This window comes from Antechinus flavipes, chromosome X (assembly GCF_016432865.1).
Source record: "Antechinus flavipes isolate AdamAnt ecotype Samford, QLD, Australia chromosome X, AdamAnt_v2, whole genome shotgun sequence".
Taxonomy (NCBI): domain Eukaryota; kingdom Metazoa; phylum Chordata; class Mammalia; order Dasyuromorphia; family Dasyuridae; genus Antechinus; species Antechinus flavipes.
In genome coordinates this window covers 80,098,625-80,125,962 of record NC_067404.1, presented here as the reverse complement: position 1 = coordinate 80,125,962, position 27,338 = coordinate 80,098,625, and the positions used below count along the sequence as shown (strand labels likewise).

The following is a 27,338-nucleotide window of genomic DNA, read 5'->3' as shown; positions in this document are numbered from 1 at the left end:
TCCTGGTGAGGAGGGGAAATGGGGGGCTGGCCTCCTGGTGAGGAGAGGACACTGGGAGGCTGGCCTCCTGATGGGAAGGGGACAGTGAGAACCAGTAGGGAGCCAGCCTCCTGGTGAGGAGGGGAAATGGGGGGCTGGCCTCCTGGCAAGGAGGGGGCAGTGGGGGGGCCAGCTCCTGATGAGAAGAGAACAGTGGGGGGCTGGCCTCCTGGTGAGAAGGGGAAAATGGGGGGCTGGCCTCCTGGTGAAGAGGGGAAATGGGGGGTTGGCCTTCTGGTGAGGAGAGGACACTGGGGGGCTGGCCTCCTGGTGAGGAGGGGAAATGGGGGGCTGGCCTCCTGGTGAGGAGAGGACACTGGGGGGCTGGCCTCCTGGTGAGGAGAGGACACTGGGGGGCTGGCCTCCTGGTGAGGAGGGGAAATGGGGGGCTGGCCTCCTGGTGAGGAGAGGACACTGGGGGGCTGGCCTCCTGGTAGGAAGGGGACAGTGTGGGGGCTGGCCTCCTGATGGGAAGGGGACAGTGGGGCCCAGCTCCTGGTGAGGAGGGGACCGTGGGGGGGGGAGGGCCTGGCAGAGCTTCTTGGGAGCCCAGCTACAGCAGAGCCCTCCGAGATCTGCAAGGGAGACGGGCCGCCCTGGCCAGTTTAGCATCAGGGCAGGAAGTCTCCCCAGTGCCTGGCTGCGAGAGCTGGTTAGCTAGGCTCCAGTTGCCATGGCGATAGCCAGTAGGCAAGCTTCTCTGGGCCCGGCACCGGCCGCTACCAAAGGCTCCATCGCACAGACCAGGAAATTAATTTCTAGCTCCTGCCGAGGCTGGGGGAGGGGATCTCACGGGCAGGACAATGGCCACAACGCTGGCAGCGGCGGGGCCGGATTTGCCGCAGGCAGGGGCCCCCAAGCTCAGAATGTCGCCCCTGAAGGGACCTGGGAGTGCTCCGGTCTAACTCGGTCAAGGTGCAGAGGGGGAAACCGAGGCCCAGAGAATGGGAAAGGAGACTGGCCCGGGAAGGCAGCTCTGGGACGTGCTGCTTGGGCCAGGGCTCAGGGCCGGGCCCCTGACAGTAGCCAGGCCGTGCTCCCCACCGGTGGGCCCGGAGCTCAGTCTCCGATTCAGCACCTGTGAGTCTGGGAGCAGAGTCCCCCGAGGCCCCGGGCCCAGGGGGCCAAGGCCCAGAAGCTTCGGAGCACCCCCAGGACAAGGCGCCCCCCCGGGCAGGCCCGGGGGTCCTCTCCGTGCCAGGCCTTCCCTGGGTTGCTCAAGAGCTGAGACCAGAAGGCCGATCACGTGATCAACCAATACTGTAGCCTTTACAGCCGGATACTGTTCTAGGCCCTCGGGGTACTGGGGTCAACCTGACCTCAGTCAGCCTCCATTCTGGGGGGGGCAACAAGGTCATGGGGGTGTCCAGAAAGGGCACGAGCAGCTGGGGGCCCGAGAAATGGCTTGGTGTGGAAGGCTGGGATTCAACTCAGAGCTCCCGGGTTGGAGGTGAGGAAAGAGTGCCTCTGGATGGAGGCTACAAAAGGAGAAGAGAGCGTCTACACGAAAGGCCTTTACTTTCTCCCTGAACAGGTTGTCCAGAGAGGCTTGTCCGTGGAGATGGGGGGGAGCAGGGGAGCCGTGGGATGCTGGCAGGGGGGGGGCAGAGAAGCTCTGGAACAGGTTTGGTGTGGAGTGCCAGGGGAAGAGGGGAAGGGTTGCCTTGTGGTGGTGAGGGCCCCGTGGAGCTTGAGTTACATAGCCAACGGCTGCTAAAAGTTTGAGAGCCGGGCCCTCGGCCAGTGTGTACCATTCAGATTCCTGCTTCCCTCCATCTGCTTTTCAGCCTGCCAGCCCTCAGTTACCTCCTCTGTTTATTCACAGGGTTCCCGCTAAGCTCAGTAGAATGATTTCCCCCAGCTCTGTTGGGCAGCAGGCAAGTGGGATCCACGGAGGCAGGTGGCAGAAGTCAGCCGGGGTACATTTAGTGGGGCAGGAACCAGGACAGGGACCAGGGGAACGCCATGTTCCCGCCAGCTCTGACATTTTCCAATAGCTAACTTCTTAGCTCAGAGCCCTGCCTCTCTGCTTAGGGGCCTCCTCATTTCTGAGTTTTAGTTTCCTCCTCTCCCTCCCCGCCCACCCTTTGGGTCCCAATCTCTGCTGGTGAAAAAGTCCTCTGGGTGTATCTTTACATACCCTGAGAACCTCAGTTTCCCCTCTGTGCTCAACAGACCTCAGGGGGTCCTCAGCACCCCTGCCTCTCTCTGGCCCTCCTCCTCTGCCTCCATTTACCTTTGAAGGGTATTTTCTGAGTTGGAAAAGGCTCAGGTTCGGGACCAGGCGTCTGGGCTCCCAGCTCAGCTGCTGTTGCTGATGCTGTTCCTGAGACCACAGACGATGCTGCTGCCCCCTCCTCTTCCAGATCACTCTCCTGGGCCTGGAGCTCTGTAAAAACACAAGTACATTCTGACCCTGATGTCTGGGACTTGGGACCCGCTCTGTTCTTCCTTCCCGCTCCCCTGCTCCATAATCCTCTAGGTCTCTCCTCTCCATGGCAAGGCACTGATTGTCAAGTTCCATCTTCTTATGGAACTTCTGAAAGGAGTACTAAAGGATCCTGATCCTTTGGCAGGTCCTTGAAGCTAGTTTCCCATCACATCACCCTGAATTGTTTTCTGCTCACCATCCCCAGTTCCTCCTGAAATTCCACTTCAATGACCATCCCTCCCCTTCTACAGGCCCTTACTCTAGTGCCTTTGGGAAGTTCTCTCCCTACTCCCCCACCCTTCAGTCCCTAGGAAACACAAGGTGTACTTGGGGAGACAAAAAGCGGCAAAGATGGGAGAAAGCAGGAGAACATTTTAGTCGATGTTATGACTCGAAAAATACCCCCAGACCAAGATTCTTTGAAATTCCCTTGGGTTTCCTGAAAACAGGGATTTCTAACCTGGGCTCCATCAGCCAAGACCAGGCAATCTGCACACCAATTTTATGAGTTAATGAACTGGGAGGAAAATAAGTTTTTAGTTTCATTTACTTCGATTTGAAAGTTGTCATTTCATCACTTATTTAAAGGCACAATTCTGAGAAGGGGTTCATAGGCTTCCCTTGACTGGCCATGAGATCAAGGACATAAACAAATTTAAGAATCCTTGAATTTAACAGAATGCAAGTGAGGAGAAGATGGCCGAAATCAGGCCGCGGTGTTAACCCTTGGAGGCAGGAATCAGCAAAGCTCGGCTTGGTTCGAAGACTTACCTCTTTCATATATCACGGCTCTAACTTCCAGCCAGCTGAAAATTAGAATGACCTTCCTTCCCTCTATTCCCATCCACAAATTCTCAGAGAACATATAATTCCAGGCCTGTGATTTCCTAGAAGTTAAGTATGCTTGACAGACAACTGGAAAAGAAATGATGTGAGTCATTTATACTTCACCATTGAATTCTGATTATTCATTGGGTTGGTCAGAATTCCCAAATCTTCCAGAGTGGTTTTTTGGTGCTATTTAATTGTTCCCATTCTACTCACATCACTCTGCTTCAGTTCATACTGATCTTTACAAGTTTCTCTTGAAATCAACTACTTTGTTATTTCTTTCTTTCTTTCTTTCTTTCTTTCTTTCTTTCTTTCTTTCTTTCTTTCTTTCTTTCTTTCTTTCTTTCTTTCTTTCTTTCTTTTTTTTTTTGCTGAAGCAATTAGGGTTATGTGACTTGCCCAGGGTCACACAGCTAGGAAGTGTTAAGTGTCTGAGACCGGATTTGAACTCAGGTCCTCCTGACTTCAGGGTCAGTGCTCTATCCACTGTGCCATCTAGCTGCCCCACTTGGTTATTTCTTTATAATGGATTGATACTCCATTCCATTGATATACTATAATTTCTTCAGCCAGATAAGTAATCTATCATTTTCTGTTCTTTGCCACCACAACAATATTTGTGCTGTCATAAATATTTTTGTACATATGTCCTATGGCTCCTTTTTGATCTCTTTGGGTTAGAGGTCTTATTGTATCAAAGGAATAAGAGTTGACTCTTGTCCTTATAAATTTGAATCCATTCCTTATTTATCATCCATAGAACAGCTCTTTCAGAGAAATTTGCCAGAAACATTTCCCCCCAGTTACTTGTCTCCCTTCTAATTTTGTTGCATTTGATTTTGTTTACAAGAGAAATGTAAAATCATAATAAAAATGTCCATTCTATCTTCACTACCTAACAGAAATCATGTGAGTATCTCACTAGATGCAGAACAAAACATTTGAGAAAACACAACACCCATTCTTATTGGAAAATTAGAGAGTATAAAAATCAATGTCAACCTTCTTGGCTTTTCTCCTCTTGAACGGGGCGGCGTGGCCGCCGACGCTTTAGGGCGAGTGCAGCAAGAAGTTTCTGTGCCTCTGAAAGTCCATGTGTACGACGAAGGGGACGTTCACCACCTGCTTGCGGACCCTGACGTGCCTCTGGCTGATCAGCACCCGGGCGAAGTGGACAGACTTGGCCAAGCCCAGCTTGAAGACTTGCCTCTGCAATCACTGCTCTAAGAAATCCTCGATCTTTAGGCCCAGGATGTAATCATAGAAAGAATGGATCATAGAAAGAATATGAGAAGTTTCTTTTCCTATTTTTTAAAGAACATACATAATATTTGAATGAATTTTTCTTCACATGAGTGATAAAATTGATTTGTAAGCTGGTCTACTTTTTTTCTCCAGGAGTCCATGAATTGCTTGTTCAATTTCTTTTTGTGAAATTGGTTTATGTAATCTATTTTTGGTCCTGTTAATTTAGGTATCTCCTCTTTTTGTAAATATTCATCTACTTTACCTCAGGTATTAGTTTTCTTGACATATAGTTAAACAAAATAATTTCCAATAATTTCTTTTATTTTTGTTCATTTGTTTTTAAGTTTTGGTATGAAGAATTTTTTCCCTCTCTTTAAACAAACCATTTTGTTTCTAAGATTAACTTTTAGGATGTTAGATGTTGGTCATTTCCCAGTGTCTGCCATACTAAGAATTTTTGTCAAATGGTGAGTTCTTATCCCAGAAGCTCAAATCTTTGGATTTATCAAACACTAGATTACTATAGTCATTGACTATTGTATCTTGTCTACTTAACCTATTCCACTGATCTACTACTCTATTGCTTAGCCAGTACCAAATGGTTTTAGTGACTGCCACTTTATAATATAGTTCTAGGTCTGGTACTGCTAGGCTACCTTCCTTTGCATTTTTTTTTCATTAATTCCCTTGGAATTTTTGCCTTTTTATTCTTCCAGATGAGTTATACTGTTATTTTTTCTGGTTTTATAAAGTAATTTCTTGGCAGTTTGCCTGGTGTGGCACTGGATAAATAGATTAATTTAGGCAGAATTGTCATTTTTATCGTATTAGCCCAGCCTACCCATGAGCGTTTGATATTCTTCCAGTTGTTTAGATCTAACTTTATTTGCATGAAAAGCATTTTGTAATTGTGTTCACATTATTCCTGGCTTTGTCTTGGCAGGTAGACTCTCAGATATTTTATATAATCTACATTTAGTTTAAATGGGCTTTATCTTCCTATCTCGTGCTGCTGAATTTTGTCGGTAGCACATAGAAATGCCAATGATTTACGTGGGTTTATTTTATATCCTGTGACCTTGCTAAAGTTAATTTTGGGGGGCAATTTTTAGTTGATTCTCTAGAATTCTCTAAATATACCAGCATATCATCTGCCAAGAGTGAGATTTTTGTTTCTTCATTACCTGCTCTAATTCCTTCCATTTCCTTTTCTTTTCTTATTGCCGAAGTTAACATTTCCAGTATAATACTAAATAATAATCATGATAATGGGCAACCTTGTTTCATCTCTGATCTTATTGGGAATGCTTCTAGGTTATCCCCATTCCATATAATGCTTGCTTGTGGTTTTAGATGGATGCCACTTGTCATTTTAAGGAAAACTCCATTGATTTCTATACTCTCTGATGTTTTCAGTAGGAATGGATGTTGTATTTTCTCAAATGTTTTGTTCTGCATCTATTGAGATAATCCCATGATTTCTGTTAGTTTTGTTATTGATATGGTCAATTGTGATAATAGTTTTTCTGATATTGAACTAACCCTGCATTCCTAGTATAAATCCCACTTAGTCACAGGGTATTATTCTGGATATCACTAAGTGGCTATAATCTCTTTGCCAATATTTTATTTGAGATTTCTACATTTGCATTCATTAGGTAAATTGGTCTATAATTTTCTTTCTCTCTTTTTTTTTTTGTCCTTCCTCTTTTAGGTATCAGCACCATATCTGTGGCATAAAAAGACTTTGGTAGGACTCTCTTCCCCTATTTTTTCCAAATAGTTTATAAAGTATTGGATTAATTGTTAAACGGTTGGCAGAATTCACTTGTAAATCCATCTGGTCCTGGAAACTTTTTTAGAGAGTTCATTAATGGCTGGCTCAATTTCTTTTTTTCTAAAATGGGACTATTTTCTTATTTCTAGTTTTTCTACAATCCTTTTCAGGTGCTTAGCTTCTGTCCTGTTTCTTTTTGCTAGATTTTTTCCTAAATCTGAAAGTGGCATAAAGGGGTATCTACCCCTCACCATTATAGTTTAATTTTTTATCTCTCACTCCAATCTGATGAATTTTTCCTTTAAGTATACAGATTCTTTGCTTTCAGTGTATTCAATTCAATTAAACCCACATTTATTAAGCACCTACTATGTGAATGCCTAGTGCTAAATGCATAAAAAAGTCAGTCCCTGCCCTCAAGGACCTTAGAGTCTAATGGAGGAGACCACAGGCAAGCAAATATAAACAAAACAAGCTATTTATAGGATAAGTAGGAAATAATTTAAAAAAACAGAAAGCACAGGAATTAAGAGGGGTTAGAGAAGGCTTTCTGTAGAAGGTGTGATTTTATCTGGGACTTAAAGGAAATCAGAAAGGTCACTAATTAGAACAGAGAAGGGAAAACGTTCTAAGTTTGGGGATGGCCAGAAAAAATGTCTAATGCTAAGTGATGGAGTGTCTCGTTTGTGCCAGGAGACCACTGCCATTAGATTGGAGGTGTACGTTGTAAGAAGCCTGGAAAGATAGCAGCTGACCAGCTAAGGAAGGAGTTTGAAGGCCAAACAATGTTTTGAATTTGCTCCTAGAGGCAATAGGGAGCCACTGGAGTTTATTGAGTGTGTGTGGTGGGGTGACATGAATGGATTTTAGGAAAATGCTTCAGTAGATGAATGGAGAAAGGATTGGAGTGGGGAGAGACTTAAAGCAGAGAGAATAATCAGAAGATCATTGTAATAATTCAGCTATGAAGTGGTGAAGGCCTGAATCGGGTGAGAGAAGTGTGAGAGCAGAGAAGGAGTAATATATGAGATATTAGAAAGGTAGAATCGACAGAATTGGACAAGTAATTGGATATGATGTGAGAGAGAGAGAGAGAGAGAGAGCGAGCACAGTCAAGTTTGATCCCTAACCTAGGACACTGGGAAGAGGGTGATACCTTCCAAACAATAACAGAAAATAGGAAGGGAGGAATACAAAGAAAGGAGTGGGAAGAGTGATGGTTTTCTTACATTCAAAAGCTCTAAGAAATATCCCATCATGGGATATTTGGTCATCCGGTATTGTCATACATTTAATGATAAGTATTTCCAGAAAGGCCACCATAAAAATAATTGCCGCTCATCCGGCATCATCAATTACCGAGGACTTTGTTGTTCTCTTGTTATAGAAAAATTCTCTGAAGAGCTTGAAAAGACTTCCCGACTCAAATCAACATATACTTGGTGGAATTTTAATGCAAAAGTGGGAAAAGGTAAGGATGAGGAGAAAGATAGGAAATGTGTCTTGGAAGAAAGAAATGAGAGGGTGAAGACATAGGTTATAAGAGCCTCACAGCTCTATATTATGGGTGTTTTCTTCAAAAAATGAATTGGGAAGCACTGAACATGGTGGGCGCCAAGTAACATCACAACGGATGGAACCGACTCTGTCTTAACAGAAAAGAAAAGATTTGCTATCAGTGGGAGAGATGTACCTGAGTCAGCTGTCTACAAATTCAGCTCATCAGAACTAAGATCTGTATTTATGATAAACAAGAAGAAAGAGTAGTAATGAGAAAAAGTTATGACATATAAGTTACAAGATTTAACCCTGAATTATTTTTTAAATCTATGGAAGATTAAAAATGAGAAATGGACAACAGAATTCTGTTAACATCAACGATAAAAATTTCGTCCAGAAGTTAAAGCAATTTCCATTAATTGCTACAAGGAGTCCAAAAGAACTCAGAAAGCACCTTAGTCAGCATACATTTGACTTATTTGCCAAATGAAGAGAGATGGCTGCCAAAGGCAATACCAGGTTAGAATATAAACTCATCTGTAAAATCTTATGAATAAGGATGATGGACGATTATAAGCAATATTATCTCATAAAGCAGAGAAAAACAGTGGAGGGGAAAACCAGTCCAAAGAAACCTTGGCAAGATATCCATATAAATAAAGTCATCCCAAGGGCATTTAAGGGGGAAAACAGAATGAGGTCAACAAATGAAAAAAATAGGAAAGATTTACCAATTTATTCCAAACTGTTTTCTCCATTAAGGAGAGTGAGATTGATTCCCTTGAACCCCTCCGTCACAGTTCCTGAGGTGCTTTCAGGGAAAGCAGAGATGGCAAGAAAGACAACAAAGGCAGGGAGAGCAGCTGAACTGACTCAAAGAGATATGTCCTAGAAGCGAAGACCCTCACAGCTGTGCTTGTAAAATATTGAATCCCGAGGGAGGTACGGTCCCCAAAGGCATGGAAAATATTCTCTAACTTTACTGATTAAAAAAGATAACTAAGAGAACATCAACAACTGTTACTTATATACCTCCTCTCCCACATGATACAAAATATGTGTGTGGCTTGTCTACACACAGATTGAAGGCGTCCTCAATGTGAATACAGGTAGACTTTAACAAAGGATATTCATCAAAGGACCGCAGATTTATCATCTCACAATTAACTGAAAGAAATGGAACCTAGCAGATCCCGTTGTGTTGGTGCCATTTGTCGATTTTTTTAAAATGGGTAGAAAGATGCCATTTTATAGATCTTTTTAAAAAAAAACTTTGTTCTTTTTAAAAAAAAATGTTTATTTTCCCCTCTCCCACATTCCCCAACACATACACACACACACACACACACACACACACACACACTGAAAAAAGGAACAACAAACCCTTGTATTAAGTGTGGACAGGCAAGAAAAACACACCCTAGGTGGGCCAGCTGAGCTCCAAGACCCCAGGGGGTTGGGGAAATTGCAAAGGGACATGAGAAGGCCCCTTCCCTGAGGTCTATGGGTCTGGAACATTACCTGGAATGGCAGAAGCTTTATCAATGTATTGATTGATTTTCAGGGATTTTTCCCCCCATTTCTTTCTCTTTTTTCTTTTTTTCCAGAAACCCTTAGCTGGAAGGAATGGCTTTTCGAGAGGAAAGACTTAAGGTTACAATCTAGATAAAGAAAAAACTGAAGATGGGGGGGAAATCTGTTAAAAGTTTTAAAAAGATATTTATTGAAAATGAAAAGCACGACTCCGAGGGTAGTGAAAAAGTGCGTAGTGAATGTGAGCAGACCAGAAGAGATGCTCCTGAGAATGGGAGGAAACGATGTGATCGAAGGAGAAATTGGGTGGGTCCTGAGGTGAGGGCGGGTAATGGATGGGATGTGCTTAGGAGAGTGGTTCCCCTGTGTAAGGTTCTAGTTAGCTTTCTGGAGGATCTCCAGACCAGCCTTTGTCTTTAGTGCAGGAGACAGGAGAGCCACCAGGAGGATGGTCAAAGATGGAGTGTCCCATTTCCAGTCCTCTCAGCCCTTATATGGTTACATCATTACAGCGCACTGAGTATCTGGGAACTAGAGAACCATTACATCACCATGCTACGTGCTAAGTATATATAAACTAGAGAATCATCATCTCATCAATCAGCTGAGTAAACACCTTGTTGTAAGTATCCTTGTTTCAAGTATACTTCTCCAAAGTTCCAGCCCTCTACACCCCTGGTTTCTTCAGAACATGGTGGCCTTGTGGGAAGACGAGGTTGATATTCCTATAGGACGGGCAGAGGTGGAAAGCTTCAGATTGTTGGAGAGAATGCTGAAAGCTGGGAGAGTTCATCGAGCTGTGTAGGGTGCAATGGATAGGGTGCAGAAACTGGAGTAGGGAGACCCATTCAAATCTGGACTCAGACACTAGCTGTGTGACCCTGGATAAATTATTCACCATCTCTGCTTGCCTTAGTTTCCTAGTTTCCTAATCTATAAAATGGGAACAATAGCATCTACTTCCTAGGGGTATGATAAGGAGAAAATGAGCTCATATTTGTAAAGTGCTTTATAAATCTTAAATTGCTCTGTACCAATCAGTCGATTTACTACTGTTATTATTATTATACACCTATGTACATATATATTATCTCCTTAAAACAAACTCCTCGAGGGCAAGGGACCGATTCTCTTTCATCTCTGTATTCCTAGCACCTAGCAAGGTGCCTGGCACATAGCTGGCACACAATCAGTGCTTACTTGTCATTATGATGATGGAGAGGAAGAGGTGTCTGGGAGAGAAAATGGAAGAATAAGAAGAGGAAGAAGGTGTGTCCATTTCACCAAATTAAGGACCCTTGAATCTGGATCTACATTCTATAGTAGTGCTTCAAGTTCCCATTACTTATACACACGAAGACCCTTCTTTTGGGTTTCTTTTTTGCTTTCACCCAGTAGCCCCAGAGTTGGGGACATCTAGCCCCGTGTCTGCTTTCAGGCTGAGGGGCCCAGTGGGGACTTTGTGGCCTTGACTTGCCCACGCCCCTGACCAAGGGTGGCCCAGACCCCCCGAGCTGGGGCCCTTGCTCAGGCCTGCTGGGCTAGGTCCCGCTCCATCTCCCACAGTCCCCTGCTGCCCTCATGGTCCCAGGTCCTTAGTGCTGTCCCCTCCCCCACTCCCCACCAGGCCCTTTGTGGGAGCAGCTCCCAGAACCAAAGGAGGCTCCCCTTCCTTCCAGCACAGAGCCTGAACTGGGGCCCACAGAGAAAGAGGCTGTGGGAGAGAAGTCGGGGGACCAGAGCCTTGGGCTGGAAGGGGAGCCTGGTGAGAGGGGCAGGCCCCCGGTGGTCCCACCTGGCTCCAGGGCAGTGAGCGCTTCGGCCAAGACGAGGCCCCCCCCCATGCTGGCTCTTTGAAGCAGAGACCCCGTGTCCTGCCCTGGTTAGGGCTGTACCCGGAGGGCCTGGGCAGGGCGACGCGGGTCACCGAGTGGGAGCCCTTCTGAGCCACTGAGGCCTGTGTCCGGGCCGGCCCCTGCTGCCTCATCTTAGCTGACCCCGGGGAACTTGGCTGCTTGACTGAATCCTGAAAGCTAGACATTCCCTCTAACTCCAGGGTTCCCCTTCCCTCCTTTAAAAAACAAAACTAAACCAAAACATAAATGGAACAATTGAATTTTTAATTATTATAACAGAGTTAAAGCTATCCAAGGTAAGTGAGCAAAACTACAGAGCTTTATTGTATCTCTTGGGACAGCTGCAGGGACCAGGACAGAGAGACACTGGGAAACCTGGAGAGACTAAGGCTGGAGCTAAGTGTGATCATATGCTCCAAACTACCAGGGGAGGGGACTCAGGGAGGCTGATTTTAGGATGAAGGCCCTGGCGTACCAGGGAGGGGCAAAGAGTGTCGGAGAGGGCCATCGCTGGCCATGACTGATGTTTCTTGCCCTCTGACATCTTCTTCATCCTGGAGCCCCCTCAGCTGGTCTTGCTCTTCAGTGTCTCTCTGATCCGCTCGCTCCCTCGGTCTCGCCTTCAGACTCGCTGGCTCCAGCTTCATCCGGAAAGTTGTTGTTCTGCTGCTCCAAGACACTGGACTGCACCTCAGCCTGGTTCGCTTCTTCTTCGATTCTTTCCAGCTTCTCCAGAAGGCAATCCACTTTCTGCTTGATTGAGGCTAGCTCCTTCTTGATGGATTGGAGATCATGGACCTTCACTTTGCCACCTCTGAAATGGGTCCGTTGTCCTCTCTTAGAATAGAAGCCCCTTTTGCCTCTGCGGGAGGGGTTGCCTGCTAATAAATAATAATAATAACATAATAACGATGATGCTCCCTGGCACTGGGTAATGCTTTCAGGCACCCCAGGAAGTAGCTTATTATGAGGCTCCCCTTTCCAGGTGGAGCTCTGGATAGCGGACATATGTATACAATTATCCCCTGCACATCACGGAGGTCAGTGGCGTGGTGCCCTCCCTCCCCCCAACCCTTGAGCTGGAGAATCCATGGCAAATTTTTGGACTCTATCTTCATCCCAGAGAAGAAGTCTGATTATGGCATTAAAAGAGAAAATATGTGTAATATTATATAATATTACACATATTTTATGCATCCTTGAGTTGCAGAACTTTCTTCTAGGTCATCTGGACTTTCTGTGTTGTCTGAAGTAAAACTCCCCCCCTCCCATTCCCATTTGATTTCTCACGTGTATCAAAACCACAACGGGGACGGTCGTGATGTGGAAGGGATGACTGAATACACAAGCATATCCATTGATCTATGTCTATGTCAATCATAGATTTGGAGTCATATGGGATCGACACTTCCCACCGCTTCATTTTCTAGAGAAGAAAACTGAGACCCGAGGAGCTGAAGTCATTTGCCAAGGTCACACACAGCAAACAAACAGGAGAGCCACAACGCAAACCCCATGTCCTCTAGCTCTGATGCTTACATTGTACATTATACCTTCGCTTCACCCTGGACTCCGACTTCTCCCTCCTCCCTCTGAGTGCTTCCTTTTCTAGTTCTCTAGAGCCAGTCAAAATCATAAAGTAGATATGGCGGACTGATTTTCTCCTTCCCAGCAGGGCTCTGATGTGACATCTCCCATCATTCCCCTTCCACCACATGAGAACCCTGTTTCCCCTCCTTTTGGGTTAACCCTGGCTTTGAGTGGCTCCTCTATCTAATCCCTACTGCTCAGGCCATCGGTCATGTCGTCCATCTCTGGTCCTTTCCGATTCATCGTCCGTTCAGGAGGCTTCAGTAATTTCCCAAGATGTTCGGGACTCTCTGACCTCCACTTAAAGCGCTTTATAACTTGACCCTACCTTGAAAGACTGTGGAGAACACTGGGAAGAGCAGCAAAGTTGGTGGAGTAGGAGGTAATCATATAGTCCAGCTCCTCCTCAGACCTATTACATCAGAACCTAGGAAGGAGGACCGCATTGAGCAGAGAGTGAAAAAATCCAAGAAAAAAATGAGTGAGTCCTTTTAATTTCCAGCCAGGTGACCATCAGTAGACCAGGGCCTAAGGACACTGGGTTTGGGCTTTAGTTAGGAAGAAAGAGAACAGAGCCTTCCAGCCTGGGGACTGAACAGAGGCATGTAGGGTAAGGAGTAGTCAGGAATGAAGGTGGAACCTTGCAAAGAATTAGAAGAGGAACCAGCCAGCAGCCGTCACTCTGGCCATAGAGTAGATCCACAGTGGAGTGAAAAGGAGACCTACGGCTGGTCTTGCAGCTGTTCTCCAGCAGTCGTCCATCCGGCTCACCCCGAACTTAAGGCTACGTGTTGGGCAAGATCAAAGAAAGGAACCAAGCAACAGCAGCGGGGTCATAGATTCAGACCCCCGGCTCAGTCTGAGGCCTACAGCTGAGTCACCTGGCCAGGGAGCTCAGACCAAGCGGAAACCTCTACTTCTGATACTCTGAACTTGCCGAACTTTCCAGCCGGTCGACCGAAGCACGTACCAACGGCAATCAATCTATCGGAGTTTCAATAAGAGACAAGTCTACAATTGTGTCCTCCGGACCCAAAGCAGGGTGAAAGCTCACATCAGGAGGCCGTCATCAGTCTTTGCCCGGGTAACCACCGCTCTGCACACACAGAAAACCTTCAGGTCCTTAGCCCAAGTTATCCCTGAGATACTCCAAGAACACGATACTCAGTACCTGAAGAAAGCAGCAGCAATATACCCCAGGGCATACAAATCCAAACCTGTGTGTGTGGAGCTTGATTATAACACAAAACCTTATTCAGGAAATAAGCCTAAAAGAAAGAGTGAACAAAAATGATTCTTTAAAACTATTCTGAGGCCATAGATGTCAAAGACACAAACCCAAAAGAGAACAACTCTGGAAAAATCTATAAGCGGAGATCCTCGAAGCAAAACACAGTATGACCACAAAGTAGCCTGGAAGAAAGATTCAGGAGACTTAACGGTTTAGTACAAGAAGTAGAAAACCTTAGTAACAGACTCTTTGGAAATCGGAACAAACTATAGAGAAGCTTGATGGCTCCAAGAGATAGCAAGAAATGCTAAAACAGTCACGAAAAGGAAAAAGAAGAAAACAATAAAGTGTCTCACATGAAAAACAACTGAGCTGGAAAAGTGATGAAGAATGAAGAATGTAAGAATCATTGGCCCGCCTGAAATCCATGACAAAAAGAGGGCTTGGATAACTTGTTTCAAGAAAGAAAAGTGTCCAGAGTTATTAGAACCAAGCAAAAGTGCAAGTGACCTCCTGATAGAAGTCCCCAATTGAAAACTCCCAGGAACATCATAGCTAAAATCCAGAGCTTTCAAGTCAAAGAATATAAAGCCCCCAAAGCAGCTAGAAAGAGAGAATTCAAGTAAAAAGGAGCCTTAATCAGGATCATCTCAGAACAAACTTGTAATAGAATATTCCCAAGACAAAGACGAAAGCAATAACTCATCCAGAAAAACTGAGTATGATCCTATAGAGGGGGAAATATATCTTTAATGAGATAAGGGATTTTCAAGCAAGGAAAAGAGCAGAATTTTGTGTAATCTTGGAAGTACAAATATAGAAGTTAAGAGAAACAAAAGAGTGGATGTGTGTGAGCAATTAAGAAGGAACTATAAAAAGATGAAATGTTTATACTCTAATAAAAGAGTTAACATAAGGTTCCCCCTGGACCCTAATGTCATCAGGAAAAATAATATTAATTAATTCTCATTAATAAAGAGAATTCAATCGGACAGAAAATCTGATTTATGTTTTGTTGCATTCTGATGACCTTGACAGAAGAAAGTTAAAGGGGAAAGAAAGGAATATACTATCAGAAAAGAGGAGGAGGAAGGCTGAAAAAACTCATTACACATAATTGGAGTGTGCACGTAGAAAATGAGGGAGAAGTGAGGGATATATTTGACACTAACTTCCATCTAACTGACATAAGAATAGAACCATGTAGAGTTTGGGGTAGAACTAGATTCAACTTAAGAGAGAAATAGGAGGGAATGGAGAGGAGAGAGAGAGGTTAAGAGGCAAAGTATGTTCAGGAAGGGATTAGTCATAGGCAAAATATACTCTAACTTAAGAAGGTAAATCATAAAGACTAATAGACCTAAAAAAAACCCTAAATCTATCCCCCTTAAAAAACAAAAACCCTAAATCTATCCCCCTAAAAAACAAAAAAAAAAACCTAAATCTATCCCCCTAAAAAACAAAAAAATCCTAAATCTATCCCCCTAAAAAAAAAACCCTAAATCTATCCCCTTAAAAAAAAACAAAAATCCCTAACTCTATCCCCCTAAAAAACAAAAAAATCCTAAATCTATCCTCTAAAAAAAAAACCAAAAAAACCCTAAATCTATTCCCCTAAAAACCCCTAAATCTATCCCCCTAAAAAACCCCTAAATCTATCCCCCTAAAAAACCAAAAAACTCCTAAATCTATCCCCCTAAAAAAACCCCTAAATCTATCCCCCTTAAAAAACCTAAATCTATCCCCCTAAAAAAATCCTAAATCTATCCCCCTAAAAAAATCCTAAATCTATCCCCCTAAAAAACCCTAACTCTATCCCCCTAAAAAAACAAAAAAAAATCCTAAACCTATCTCCCTAAAAAACCAAAAAAACCCTAAATCTATCCCCCTAAAAAAACAAAAAAAAATCCTCAATCTATCCCCCTAAAAAACCAAAAAACCCCTAAATCTATCCCCCTAAAAAACAAAAAAATCCTAAATCTATCCCCCTAAAAAACCAAAAAAACCCTAAATCTATTCCCCTAAAAACCCCTAAATCTATCCCCCTAAAAAACCAAAAAACTCCTAAATCTATCCCCCTAAAAAAACCCTAAATCTATCCCCCTAAAAAACCCTAAATCTATCCCCCTAAAAAAACCTAAATCTATCCCCCTAAAAAAATCCTAAATCTATCCCCCTAAAAAAATCCTAAATCTATCCCCCTAAAAAACCCCTAAATCTATCCCCCTAAAAAAACAAAAAAAATCCTAAACCTATCTCCCTAAAAAACCAAAAAAACCCTAAATCTATCCCCCTAAAAAAACAAAAAAAAATCCTCAATCTATCCCCCTAAAAAACCAAAAAAAACCCTAAATCTATCCCCCTAAAAAAACAAAAAAAATCCTAAATCTATCCCCCTAAAAAACCAAAAAAACCCTAAATCTATCCCCCTAAAAAAACAAAAAAAAATCCTAAATCTATCCCCCTAAAAAACCAAAAAAACCCTAAATCTATCCCCCTAAAAAACAAAAACTCCTAAATCTATCCCCCTAAAAAACCAAAACCCCCTAAATCTATCCCCCTAAAAACCCCTAAATCTATCCCCCTAAAAAAACAAAAAAATCCTAAATTTATCCCCCTAAAAAACCAAAAAAACCCTAATCTATCCCCCTAAAAAAACAAAAAAAATCCTAAATCTGTCCCCCTAAAAAACCAAAAAAAACCTAAATCTATCCCCCTAAAAAAACAAAAAAATCCTAAATCGATGCCCCTAAAAAACAAACAAAAAAAACCCCTAAATCTATCCCCCTTAAAAAACCTAAATCTATCCCCCTAAAAAAATCCTAAATCTATCCCCCTAAAAAAATCCTAAATCTATCCCCCTAAAAAACCCTAACTCTATCCCCCTAAAAAAACAAAAAAAAATCCTAAACCTATCTCCCTAAAAAACCAAAAAAACCCTAAATCTATCCCCCTAAAAAAACAAAAAAAAATCCTCAATCTATCCCCCTAAAAAACCAAAAAACCCCTAAATCTATCCCCCTAAAAAACCAAAAAAATCCTAAATCTATCCCCCTAAAAAACCAAAAAAACCCTAAATCTATTCCCCTAAAAACCCCTAAATCTATCCCCCTAAAAAACCAAAAAACTCCTAAATCTATCCCCCTAAAAAAACCCTAAATCTATCCCCCTAAAAAACCCTAAATCTATCCCCCAAAAAAAAACCTAAATCTATCCCCCTAAAAAAATCCTAAATCTATCCCCCTAAAAAAATCCTAAATCTATCCCCCTAAAAAACCCCTAAATCTATCCCCCTAAAAAAACAAAAAAAATCCTAAACCTATCTCCCTAAAAAACCAAAAAAAACCCTAAATCTATCCCCCTAAAAAAACAAAAAAAATCCTCAATCTATCCCCCTAAAAAAACCAAAAAAAACCCTAAATCTATCCCCCTAAAAAAACAAAAAAAATCCTAAATCTATCCCCCTAAAAAACCAAAAAAACCCTAAATCTATCCCCCTAAAAAAACAAAAAAAATCCTAAATCTATCCCCCTAAAAAACCAAAAAAACCCTAAATCTATCCCCTAAAAAACAAAAACTCCTAAATCTATCCCCCTAAAAAACCAAAACCCCCTAAATCTATCCCCTAAAAACCCCTAAATCTATCCCCCTAAAAAAAACAAAAAAATCCTAAATTTATCCCCCTAAAAAACCAAAAAACCCCTAAATCTATCCCCCTAAAAAAACAAAAAAATCCTAAATCTGTCCCCCTAAAAAACCAAAAAAACCCTAAATCTATCCCCTAAAAAAACAAAAAAATCCTAAATCGATGCCCCTAAAAAACAAACAAAAAAACCCCTAAATCTATCCCCCTAAAAAAACAAAAAAATCCTAAATCTATCCCCCTAAAAAACCAAAAAATCCTAAATCTATCCCCCTAAAAAAACAAAAAAAACCTAAATATATCCCCCTAAAAAAACAAAAAAACCCTAAATCTATCCCCCTAAAAAACCCCTAAATCTATCCCTCTTAAAAAAATCCTAAATCTATTCCCCTAAAAAACCCTAAATCTACCCCCCTAAAAACCCCAAATCTATCCCCCTTAAAAAAACCCTATATCTACCCCCCTAAAAAAACCCCCAAAATCCTAAATCCCCTTAAAAAACCAAAAAACTCTAAATCTATCCCCCTTAAAAAACCCTAAATCTATCCCCCTAAAAAAACAAAAAAATCCTAAATCTATCCCCCAAAAAACCAAAAAATCCTAAATCTATCCCCCTAAAAAACCAAAAAAACCCTAAATATATCCCCCTAAAAAAACAAAAAAAACCCTAAATCTATCCCCCTAAAAAACCCCTAAATCTATCCCTCTTAAAAAAATCCTAAATCTATTCCCCTAAAAAACCCTAAATCTACCCCCCTAAAAACCCCAAATCTATCCCCCTTAAAAAAACCCTATATCTACCCCCCTAAAAACCCCCCCAAAATCCTAAATCCCCTTAAAAAACCAAAAAACTCTAACTCTATCCCCCTTAAAAAACCCTAAATCTATCCCCCTAAAAAACCCAAAAACCCTAAATCTATCCCCCTAAAAAACCAAAAAATCCTAACTCTATGCCCCTAAAAAACTAAAAAAAACCCTAAATCTATCCCCCTTAACAACTCTAAATCTATCTCCCTAAAAAAACAAAAAAAACCCCAAATCTATCCCCCTAAAAACCCCTAAATCTACCCCCCTAAAAAACCCCCCAAAATCCTAAATCCCCCTAAAAAAACCAAAAAACTCTAACTCTATCCCCCTTAAAAAACCCTAAATCTATCCCCCTAAAAAACCAAAAAACCCTAAATCTATCCCCCTAAAAAAACCAAAAAATCCTAACTCTATGCCCCTAAAAAACTAAAAAAAACCCTAAATCTATCCCCCTTAACAACTCTAAATCTATCTCCCTAAAAAAACAAAAAAAACCCTAAATCTATCCCCCTAAAAACCCCTAAATCTACCCCCCTAAAAACCCCCAAAACCCTAAATCTATCCCCCTAATAAAACCTAAATCTATCCCCCTAAAAAAATCCTAAATCTATCCCCCTAAAAAAATCCTAAATCTATCCCCCTAAAAACCCTAAATCTATCCCCCTAAAAAAACAAAAAAATCCTAAACCTATCTCCCTAAAAAAACCAAAAAAACCCTAAATCTATCCCCCTAAAAAAACAAAAAAAATCCTCAATCTATCCCCCTAAAAAAACCAAAAAAACCCTAAATCTATCCCCCTAAAAAAACAAAAAACCCCTAAATCTATCCCCCTAAAAAACCCTAAATCTATCCCCCTAAAAAACCCAAAAAAATCCTAAATCTATCCCCCTAAAAAAACCAAAAAACCCTAAATCTATCCCCCTTAAAAAAACCCTAAATCTATCCCCCTAAAAAAAACCAAAAAAATCCTAAATCTATCCCCCTAAAAAACCCTAAATTTATCCCCCTAAAAAAACAAAAAATCCTAAATCTATCCCCTAAAAAAACCAAAAAAACCCTAAATCCATCCCCCTAAAAATCCCTAAATCTATCCCCCTTAAAAACTCTAAATCTATCCCCCTAAAAAAACCAAAAAAACCCTAAATCTATCCCCCTAAAAACCCCTAAATCTATCCCCCTTAAAAATCCTAAATCTATCCCCCCAAAACCCCTAAATCTATCCCCTAAAAAACCTCTAAATCTATCCCCTAAAAAGCCCAAAAAAATCCTAAATCTACCCCCCTAAAAAAACCAAAAAACCCTAAATCTATCCCCCTAAAAAAACCAAAAAAATCCTAAATCTATGCCCCTAAAAAACCCAAAAACCCTAAATCTATCCCCCTAAAAATCCCTAAATCTATCCCCCTAAAAAACCAAAAAAACCCTAAATCTATCCCCCTAAAAAACCCTAACTCTATCCCCCTTAAAAAAAATCCTAAATCTATCCCCCTAAAAAACCCTAAATCTATCACCCTAAAAAAAAAAATCCTAAATCTATCCCCCTAAAAAAACCAAAAAACCCTAAATCTATCCCCCTAAAAAAACAAAAAAAAACCCTAATCTATCCCCCTAAAAACCCCCAAAACCCCTAAATCTATCCCCCTAAAAAAAACAAAAAAATCCTAAATCTATCCCCCTAAAAAAACCAAAAAACTCTAAGTCTATCCCCCTAAAAAAAACAAAAAAATCCTAAATCTATCCACCTAAAAAACCCTAAATCTATCCCCCTAAAAAAAACAAAAAAATCCTAAATCCATCCCCCTAAAAAAACCAAAAAACTCTAAGTCTATCCCCCTAAAAAAAACAAAAAAATCCAAATCTATCCACCTAAAAAACCCTAAATCTATCCCCCTAAAAAAACAAAAAAAAAATCCTAAATCTATCCCCCTAAAAAACCCAAAAACCCTAAATCTATCCCCCTAAAAAAACAAAAAAATCCTAAATCTATCCCCCTAAAAAAACCAAAAAACTCTAAATCTATCCCCCTAAAAAAAACAAAAAAAATCCTAAATCTATCCACCTAAAAAACCCTAAATCTATCCCCCTAAAAAAAATCCTAAATCTATCCCCCTAAAAAACCCAAAAAACTCTAAATCTATCCCCCTAAAAACCAAAAAAATCTTAAATCTATTCCCCTAAAAAAACAAAAAAAAAATCCTAAATATATCCCCCTAAAAAAACAAAAAAACCTTAAATCTCTCCCCCTAAAAAAAAAAAAGAGTAATAGAAAGGAAGGGTAAGAGCGTGCAACTGGGGCTGGTGAGGGGAAAAGGGACAGGGTTGCAGATTTTATCAAGCAAAGAGCACTAGTACTAAGCAGACTTCTCTCACATTACCCTTTGTTACCTATAAGTGGAGAAAAAAGAGTGGAGTGAAACTATAAGGGGAATAAAAATGAGGGAATTAGGGGCAGTTAGTTGGTGTAGTGAATAGAGCCCTGAAGTCAGGAGGACCTGAGTTCAAATTTGACCTCAGACACTTAACCCTTCCTGGCTGTGTGACCCTGGGCAAGACACTTAACCCCAATTGCCTCAAGAAAAAAAAAGTGAGGAAACTACTCAATTAATGACATCAATTGTGAATGTAAATGGTATGAACTCTATAAAAGTGAAGAGGGAAAACAAAAGGATTAGGAAGCAAAATTCAACAATAAGATGCTTATAATGACAATACTTGAAGTAGAAAAGTCATGCAGAATTAAAATGAGGGGCTGCAGCTAAATCTATTATGCTTCAAATCTACTTAAAAAAAAGCAGGGGCAACAATCACCAACTCAGGCAAAACAGTAAAAAAATGAGATAAGTAAAAGAGAGAAATGGACATTATATTTTGCTGAAAGGTACCATAGACAATGAATTAACAGCAATTCTTAACATACATGGACAGAATGGAAGCATCTGAATATTTAAAGTAAAAAGCTCAACAGGTTCTAGGGAGACATAGACAGCAAAATTATAACAATGGGAGACAAGAACATAATCTTTGACAATTATTGAATGGAAATAGAAAGGAATAAAGTTTTTTTTTAAATGAGTATGGAACAGTTACAAAAATTGACCCTTATCAAGGGTCAAAAAACTTCACAAACAGAAAATCAGAAATGTTAAATGTATTCTGTACTGCACACAATGCAATAACAATTATATTCAATAAAGGGCTGTGGAGGAAAGGATTAAAATTAATTAGAGATCAGTTAGAGGAACAAATCATAGAAACGATATATAATTTCATTAAAATTAATGCCAACAGTGAAACAACATACAAAAATTTGGGGCATGAAGCTAAAGCAGTTTTTAAGGAAAACAATGTATTTAAACACTCTCCTTAACCGAAGAAAGAATGGTCTCACATATTGGACATGCAAACCAAAGAGTCCTAGAAAGTCAACGATTATAAAATAAAAGGGGGGTTTGGAAAATCTAAGATGAAGAAAATTGAAAGCAAAAAAACATTAAGAAACCTGCCTAGAATCACATAACTGGTAGGTTTCTGGGGCTGAATTTGAACTTAGGTCTTCCTAACTCTAGATCTAGTGCTATTTACACTGAGCTTATGTAGCTGCTTATAATAGATAAGTCAGTAGCTAATTATTTTTATAAAGAAGGAAACTAAATTAGCAGTTAAAAAATGAAAAAGAAGTCACGATAAATGAAGAAGAAATAAAGGAAATTATTAGAAACTATTTTCCCCAAATATATGCTAGTTAAATAGAAAATAGATTTGTAAATATATGAAATACCCAGATTAATAAAAGAAGAAATACATAATTTAAATAAACCAATTGAATATGTCTCAAATGAAATCTTAAAGAAAAAAAAAAGACCTAAACTTGATGTATTTATAAGCAAATTCTATCAAATATTTAAAGCACAATTAATTCCAGTATTATGCAAACTGAAAAAATAGGAAAAGAAGTCCACCAAATTTCTTCTATCCATAGATCAATATGTCTAATGAACACTGATGTAAACATTCTAAAAGTATATTATTTTAAAAGCCACAGAAACATATCAAAATGGTTATACAGAATGTTCAGGTTGGATTTAGGCCAGGAATGCAGGGTCGATTCAATGTTGAGAAAATTATAACTGTAATGAACCCCAGTAATGATAAGAACAACAAAAATATTATATTTACATGCAGAGATGCAGAATAAGCTTTTGACATGACACAATAACCATTTCTATTTTTAAAAAGTAGACAGCATTTGAATAAATTCACTTAAATGATAAATAACATCCATGTAACAGCCAGAGGCATCAGTATTGTAATGGAAAAAAGAGTAAAAGTTTTTCTGTTAAGATCAGAGACAAAACAAAGTTGTTCATTATCACCCCAACCGTTTGATAGTTTTAGAAGTGCTTGCCCTAGCAATAAGACAAAGACAAGAAATTTGAGGAAATAAGCATAAGAAAAGAATAAAAAAGAACAATTCCTTTTTAGAAATAATTAATATCATGGCCTAATTAGAGAGCTCTAGAATCAACTAAAATTTAATTGAAACAATACACAACTTCAGCAAAGTTGCAGTGTATAAAATAAACACATAAATTATATAAACACATAAAAAAGGTTTGATTTTTTTTTTTTTGGTTACCAAGAAAACTCAGAAGGAAGAGATAGAAAGAAAAATTTAACTTAAAATTACTACAGAATGTATAAAATACCTGGGAGTCTACTTGCCAAGACACACATGGGGCTTCTATGAATATAATTACAAAATGTTTTCTCAACAAATATAGACCTAAATAATTGAAGAAACATTCATTGCTCATGAGGAGGCCAAACCAACATAGTAAAAATTAAAATCAAATCAAAATTAATTTGTTTTATCACCCTACCAAAATACCAAAGGATTACCTTGTAAAGCTAGAAAAAAAATAGAGAAAACAAAATTTCTCACTTTTTGCAGAGATCATAATAGTTTACTTATCTCCAGAGCATCAACTGAAAAAAATTTGAGACAATAATTTTAACAAAGTTGCGTGACATAAAGAAAATCCATATAAATCATCAACATATATTAACAAAACAAAGGAGAGATAGAAGGGAAAATTAATTGCTCATGAGGAGGCCAAACCAACATAGTAAAAATTAAAATACAACCAAAATTAATTTGTTTTATCACCCTATCAAAATACCAAGGGATTACCTTGTAAAGCTAGAAAAAAAAATAGAGAAAACAAAATTTCTCACTTTTTGCAGAGATCATAATAGTTTACTTATCTCCAGAGCATCAACTGAAAAAAATTTGAGACAATAACTTTAACAAAGTTGCGTGACATAAAGAAAATCCATATAAATCATCAGCCTGTATTATCAACAAAACAAAGGAGAGATAGAAGGGAAAATTCCACTTAAGATAGCTATAAAATGTATAAAATACTTGAAATTCTACCTGCTAAGATGTGCAAGAACTATATGAATATAAATACAAAACTTTATACAAATATAGAATTCTATAATAAACTATTGATTGCTTATGGATAGATTGAGCCAATGTAATAAAAACAACAGCACTACCTAAATCAATTTACGTATTCAGTGCCCTATCAATCAAATCACCAAAATATAACTTTTATAAAGATGGAAAAATAACAAAATTTGTAGAAACAAAAAGTAAAGAATCTCAAAGGAAATAATGAAAAAAAGTGAGATATGATGGGGCCTAGCAGTACCAAATCTCAAATGATACTATAAAGCAGTAATCATGAAAATCATTTGGTGTTGATTAAGAAAGAGAATTCTGTGGACCAGATTAGGTTGCAACATACAAAATACAATAGAACCCAAAGCTTTACTTAGCTACTGTGGTTATACTGTTTTTATTCAGTCATTTCAGCTGTGGCCGAGTCTCTGTGACCCTATTTGGGGGCTTCTTGGCAAAAAGATCAGAGTGGTTGGCCATTTCTTTCTCCGGCTCGTTTTAGAGATGAGGCAAGAGAGGAAAGCGGGGTAAATGACTTGCTCAGGATCAAACAGCTTGTGTCGGAGGGCAGATTTGAACTCAGGGCTTCTTGGCTCCAGGCCTAGCATCCTAACCATTGCCCCACGTAGCTTCCCAAATACTGTGGTGAGGGTTCACTGTTTGATAAAAACTAGAAAAACTAGAGCAAAGTAATTCATTTGACAAAATAGTGTTAAAATGAACAGAAATTAGGTATAGACCAAAATTCATACCACATAAGTCTCAATGAAATATATAACATAGACTAAAAAGTGACTAGGCTAAAGCAGCTAGAGGTTAATAACCAAAAAAAGGAGAGAGAAAATCAAAGAAGATAAAATTTATTTGAAGTTCCCAACTTTTTCATCCACCCTCAAGCTTCCCATGCAGTATCCTTTCTCAATCTCTCAGTTGCCCAACCAGGAAACTCCATGTCCCGGGGATATATGCCTTTGGACCAAAAATCAATCCTTGTAACACATTCTCTTTACCTTCCCCTCCTGGGTTCCCCACCCTCCTTCAGTACCCAGCTCAAACTCCATACTCTGCAGGAGGCCTTTTCCAAGGCACCCCCAGCCACCCACTGAGCACCTTCTCACTGAAAATACTTTCTATCTGCCCTGTTTCTATTTTGGCTGGGATTATTGGGCTGCATCTTTCGAATGTCAACAGTTTTTGGCTTTCTTTGCAACCCCGGGGCTTCGCCCAGTGCTCTCTAGCTGCAGGTTGACTGACTTGTGGGATCATGGAGCCTTACTGCTTAAACCTCTGTGCCCTCTCTTAGATCCACACTCATTCTGCCCCCTTTAGGCTCTCGCTTCTCTGGTCTGTTCTCTCTACAAGTGCTAAAGTGATTTTTATAAAACCATTTGACCCCTCCATTTGGCCCATTATTACCCAGAGGATCAAATGGAAACTCGTCGACACTTTAAAGCCCCCTATTCCTACCTAGAGACCACCTTTCCTGTCTTATTTTTCATTATTCTCCCCACTGTAGTCTGTAAGACAGGGATCATAAGAGCAGACATTTATTCTAGCTCTGATATTCTGGGATCCTAAGTCAGCTTCTCTCCCCCAGCCTTGATTTCCCCTCATCCATCAAGGGTTTGGGCCCAGGAGGTAGGATTAGAAGGCCTTACTGTGACTCAAGAGGATGGTGTCCGTGGTGATGGTGATGGTGGATGTGGTCTCTGAAGAAGAGAATCCCCTCCCTCCCCCTGAGGTCTCTTTTTCCCCTAGTGGAAGGGGGAAGGGGAAGTAGTGAGGTAGGAGTGGGGAGAGGGTGCCCCTGAGAACCCTAATCCCTGCTCTGGTAGCCATTTGAGTCAGGGCCTCCTTGGGCCTGCGACCCATCCACACCTCTAACTCTGACATTCTCCCAAACTAAAGGCCTTCCCCTTGTGGGCCTCTCAGTTTATCACTTTATCCACCCCCTTTCTTGTTACAGTAACAAAGGAGGTGAGTCTTCTGTGCCTTAGGCCTGTTTCCAAACCCCAGCCCACGGCCACTTTGTTTTACTCCTTATCAAGGACGAAGGGGCAGGGGAACAGGGAGGGTTGGATTGGATAGTTCCTAAAGCCTCTGTAAAATATAAGGGGAGGGGGTCTGACTGGTTTCTAAGAGCCCAAATTCCTGATTTTCCCCCCCTTCCCGCAAGTCTCAGTCTCTTTCTAGAAGGTAGGCCTTTGATCCTGAGGTAAACCCACACTCATGGTAGGCCTCAGCCTCCATCTCTGTAAAAACCCTCAGGGTTACTTCTGTCCTGTGAGACTCAGTTTCTCTCAGGACTTGAGTACCCCATGTCTGACCCCTCTCCTGATCTATTTACCGTTGTTTTCCATGTTCTCGTCCCAGTGAATCAGTAGCACCCAAGGCGAGAGATGGGGTCCTTCAGATCAGGCAGCCACAGCTTCAATGGAGGGAGGAAGTTGACTGGCAACTCTTTGAGGGACTAATTTCCCAGAATCCTCTGGGGGAAGAGGCAGACAGTACAGGCAGGGCCAGCTTCAAACATTACTGCCCCCTACAGTATGAGTACTACAAATGTCATAATGCCCTTTCACATTGTTCTCTGCATGACCAAGGTCTTACATCATACCCCATTAATATGTCATACTCCCTGCCTTTCTCTTGTTTGTGGCCCCCCTCTGGGACAGATTTTTTTGTGGAAAAAAGTGAGCCCCTTTACTCCTAGAGAGGGAGCACCCAGTCCATACGTACATAATGCTTTTAATGTATTCTCTTGGAGACTGGATACATGACTGACGGCCGGGATCCTTTGAGAAGGAACTCCCGGCTGGGTCCAGCCGGGCCTGTATGTGTCTGAGGGCTCTTCCTACTGTGTTCAATGGCATTTTTGACATGGTTCACTAATCTATTCCCCTACTTTCCTGTCTCTCTTGGGCACCCCCATTTAAAGAAGCTCCAGAGCCTTGAAAAACTGCCAAGCACAGGGGAGTGGCTTTCCTGGCTCTAAACAGTTTAGGGATCTATATTCAGCATTAATTACCTCAGCTTCCCACATCACACTCCCTTCCTGGATCTGTGTGCCATTGGAAGAGGGGAATCCATCAATAATTTGGCTAATATAATTAGCAAAGACCCAATTCAGACACCAGGTGGTCTGGACTCACTTCTAGACAACTTCCCTAGTTATTCCAAGCTCGCGACTCTACCTTTCCATCGGTTCCTAGACACAGAGGTACTGTCATGTTCACCCAGAGTTTTCTCCCTCCCCCACAACCCACCACTCCCGGCCTGGTCACTCCCTCGGCCCGGTTCTGAGGACCTTATAAGAAGGCCATAGGCTCTTGAAGGCAGAAAATCTCAGAGTACTTGTGCCAGAACTTGCCATGGCACGAGGAA

General features: G+C 40.9%; 1 protein-coding gene across 2 annotated transcripts; it reads right to left on the bottom strand.

Annotated features, from left to right (window-relative positions):
• Nucleotides 1-11,462: 11,462 nt before the first annotated feature.
• On the bottom strand, nucleotides 11,463-26,486 carry LOC127542424 (heterogeneous nuclear ribonucleoprotein C-like 1). 2 transcript variants are annotated; one of them, XM_051967999.1, is made up of 2 exons: nucleotides 26,302-26,486; nucleotides 11,463-12,096 (listed from the first exon to the last, which is right to left on the bottom strand). In XM_051967999.1, exons 1-2 carry the CDS (start codon nucleotides 26,312-26,314, stop codon nucleotides 11,798-11,800), a joined length of 312 nt encoding a protein of 103 aa, XP_051823959.1. In that variant the 5' UTR covers nucleotides 26,315-26,486; the 3' UTR covers nucleotides 11,463-11,797. The 2 variants fall into 2 exon arrangements, with proteins under 2 accessions (XP_051823959.1, XP_051823958.1); XM_051967998.1 differs by lacking the exon at nucleotides 26,302-26,486 and adding an exon at nucleotides 25,613-25,851.
• Nucleotides 26,487-27,338: the final 852 nt, after the last annotated feature.

Excerpts from the sequence above, each read along its gene's own strand:
- LOC127542424 (XM_051967998.1), bottom strand. The coding sequence starts at position 25,847 with ATGTCAGAGTTAGAGGTGTGGATGGGTCGCAGGCCCAAGGAGGCCCTG. Across the intron at positions 12,097-25,612 it reads CACCATCCTCTTGAGTCACA|CAGGCAACCCCTCCCGCAGA; the intron begins GTAAGGCCTTCT and ends ATTATTTATTAG.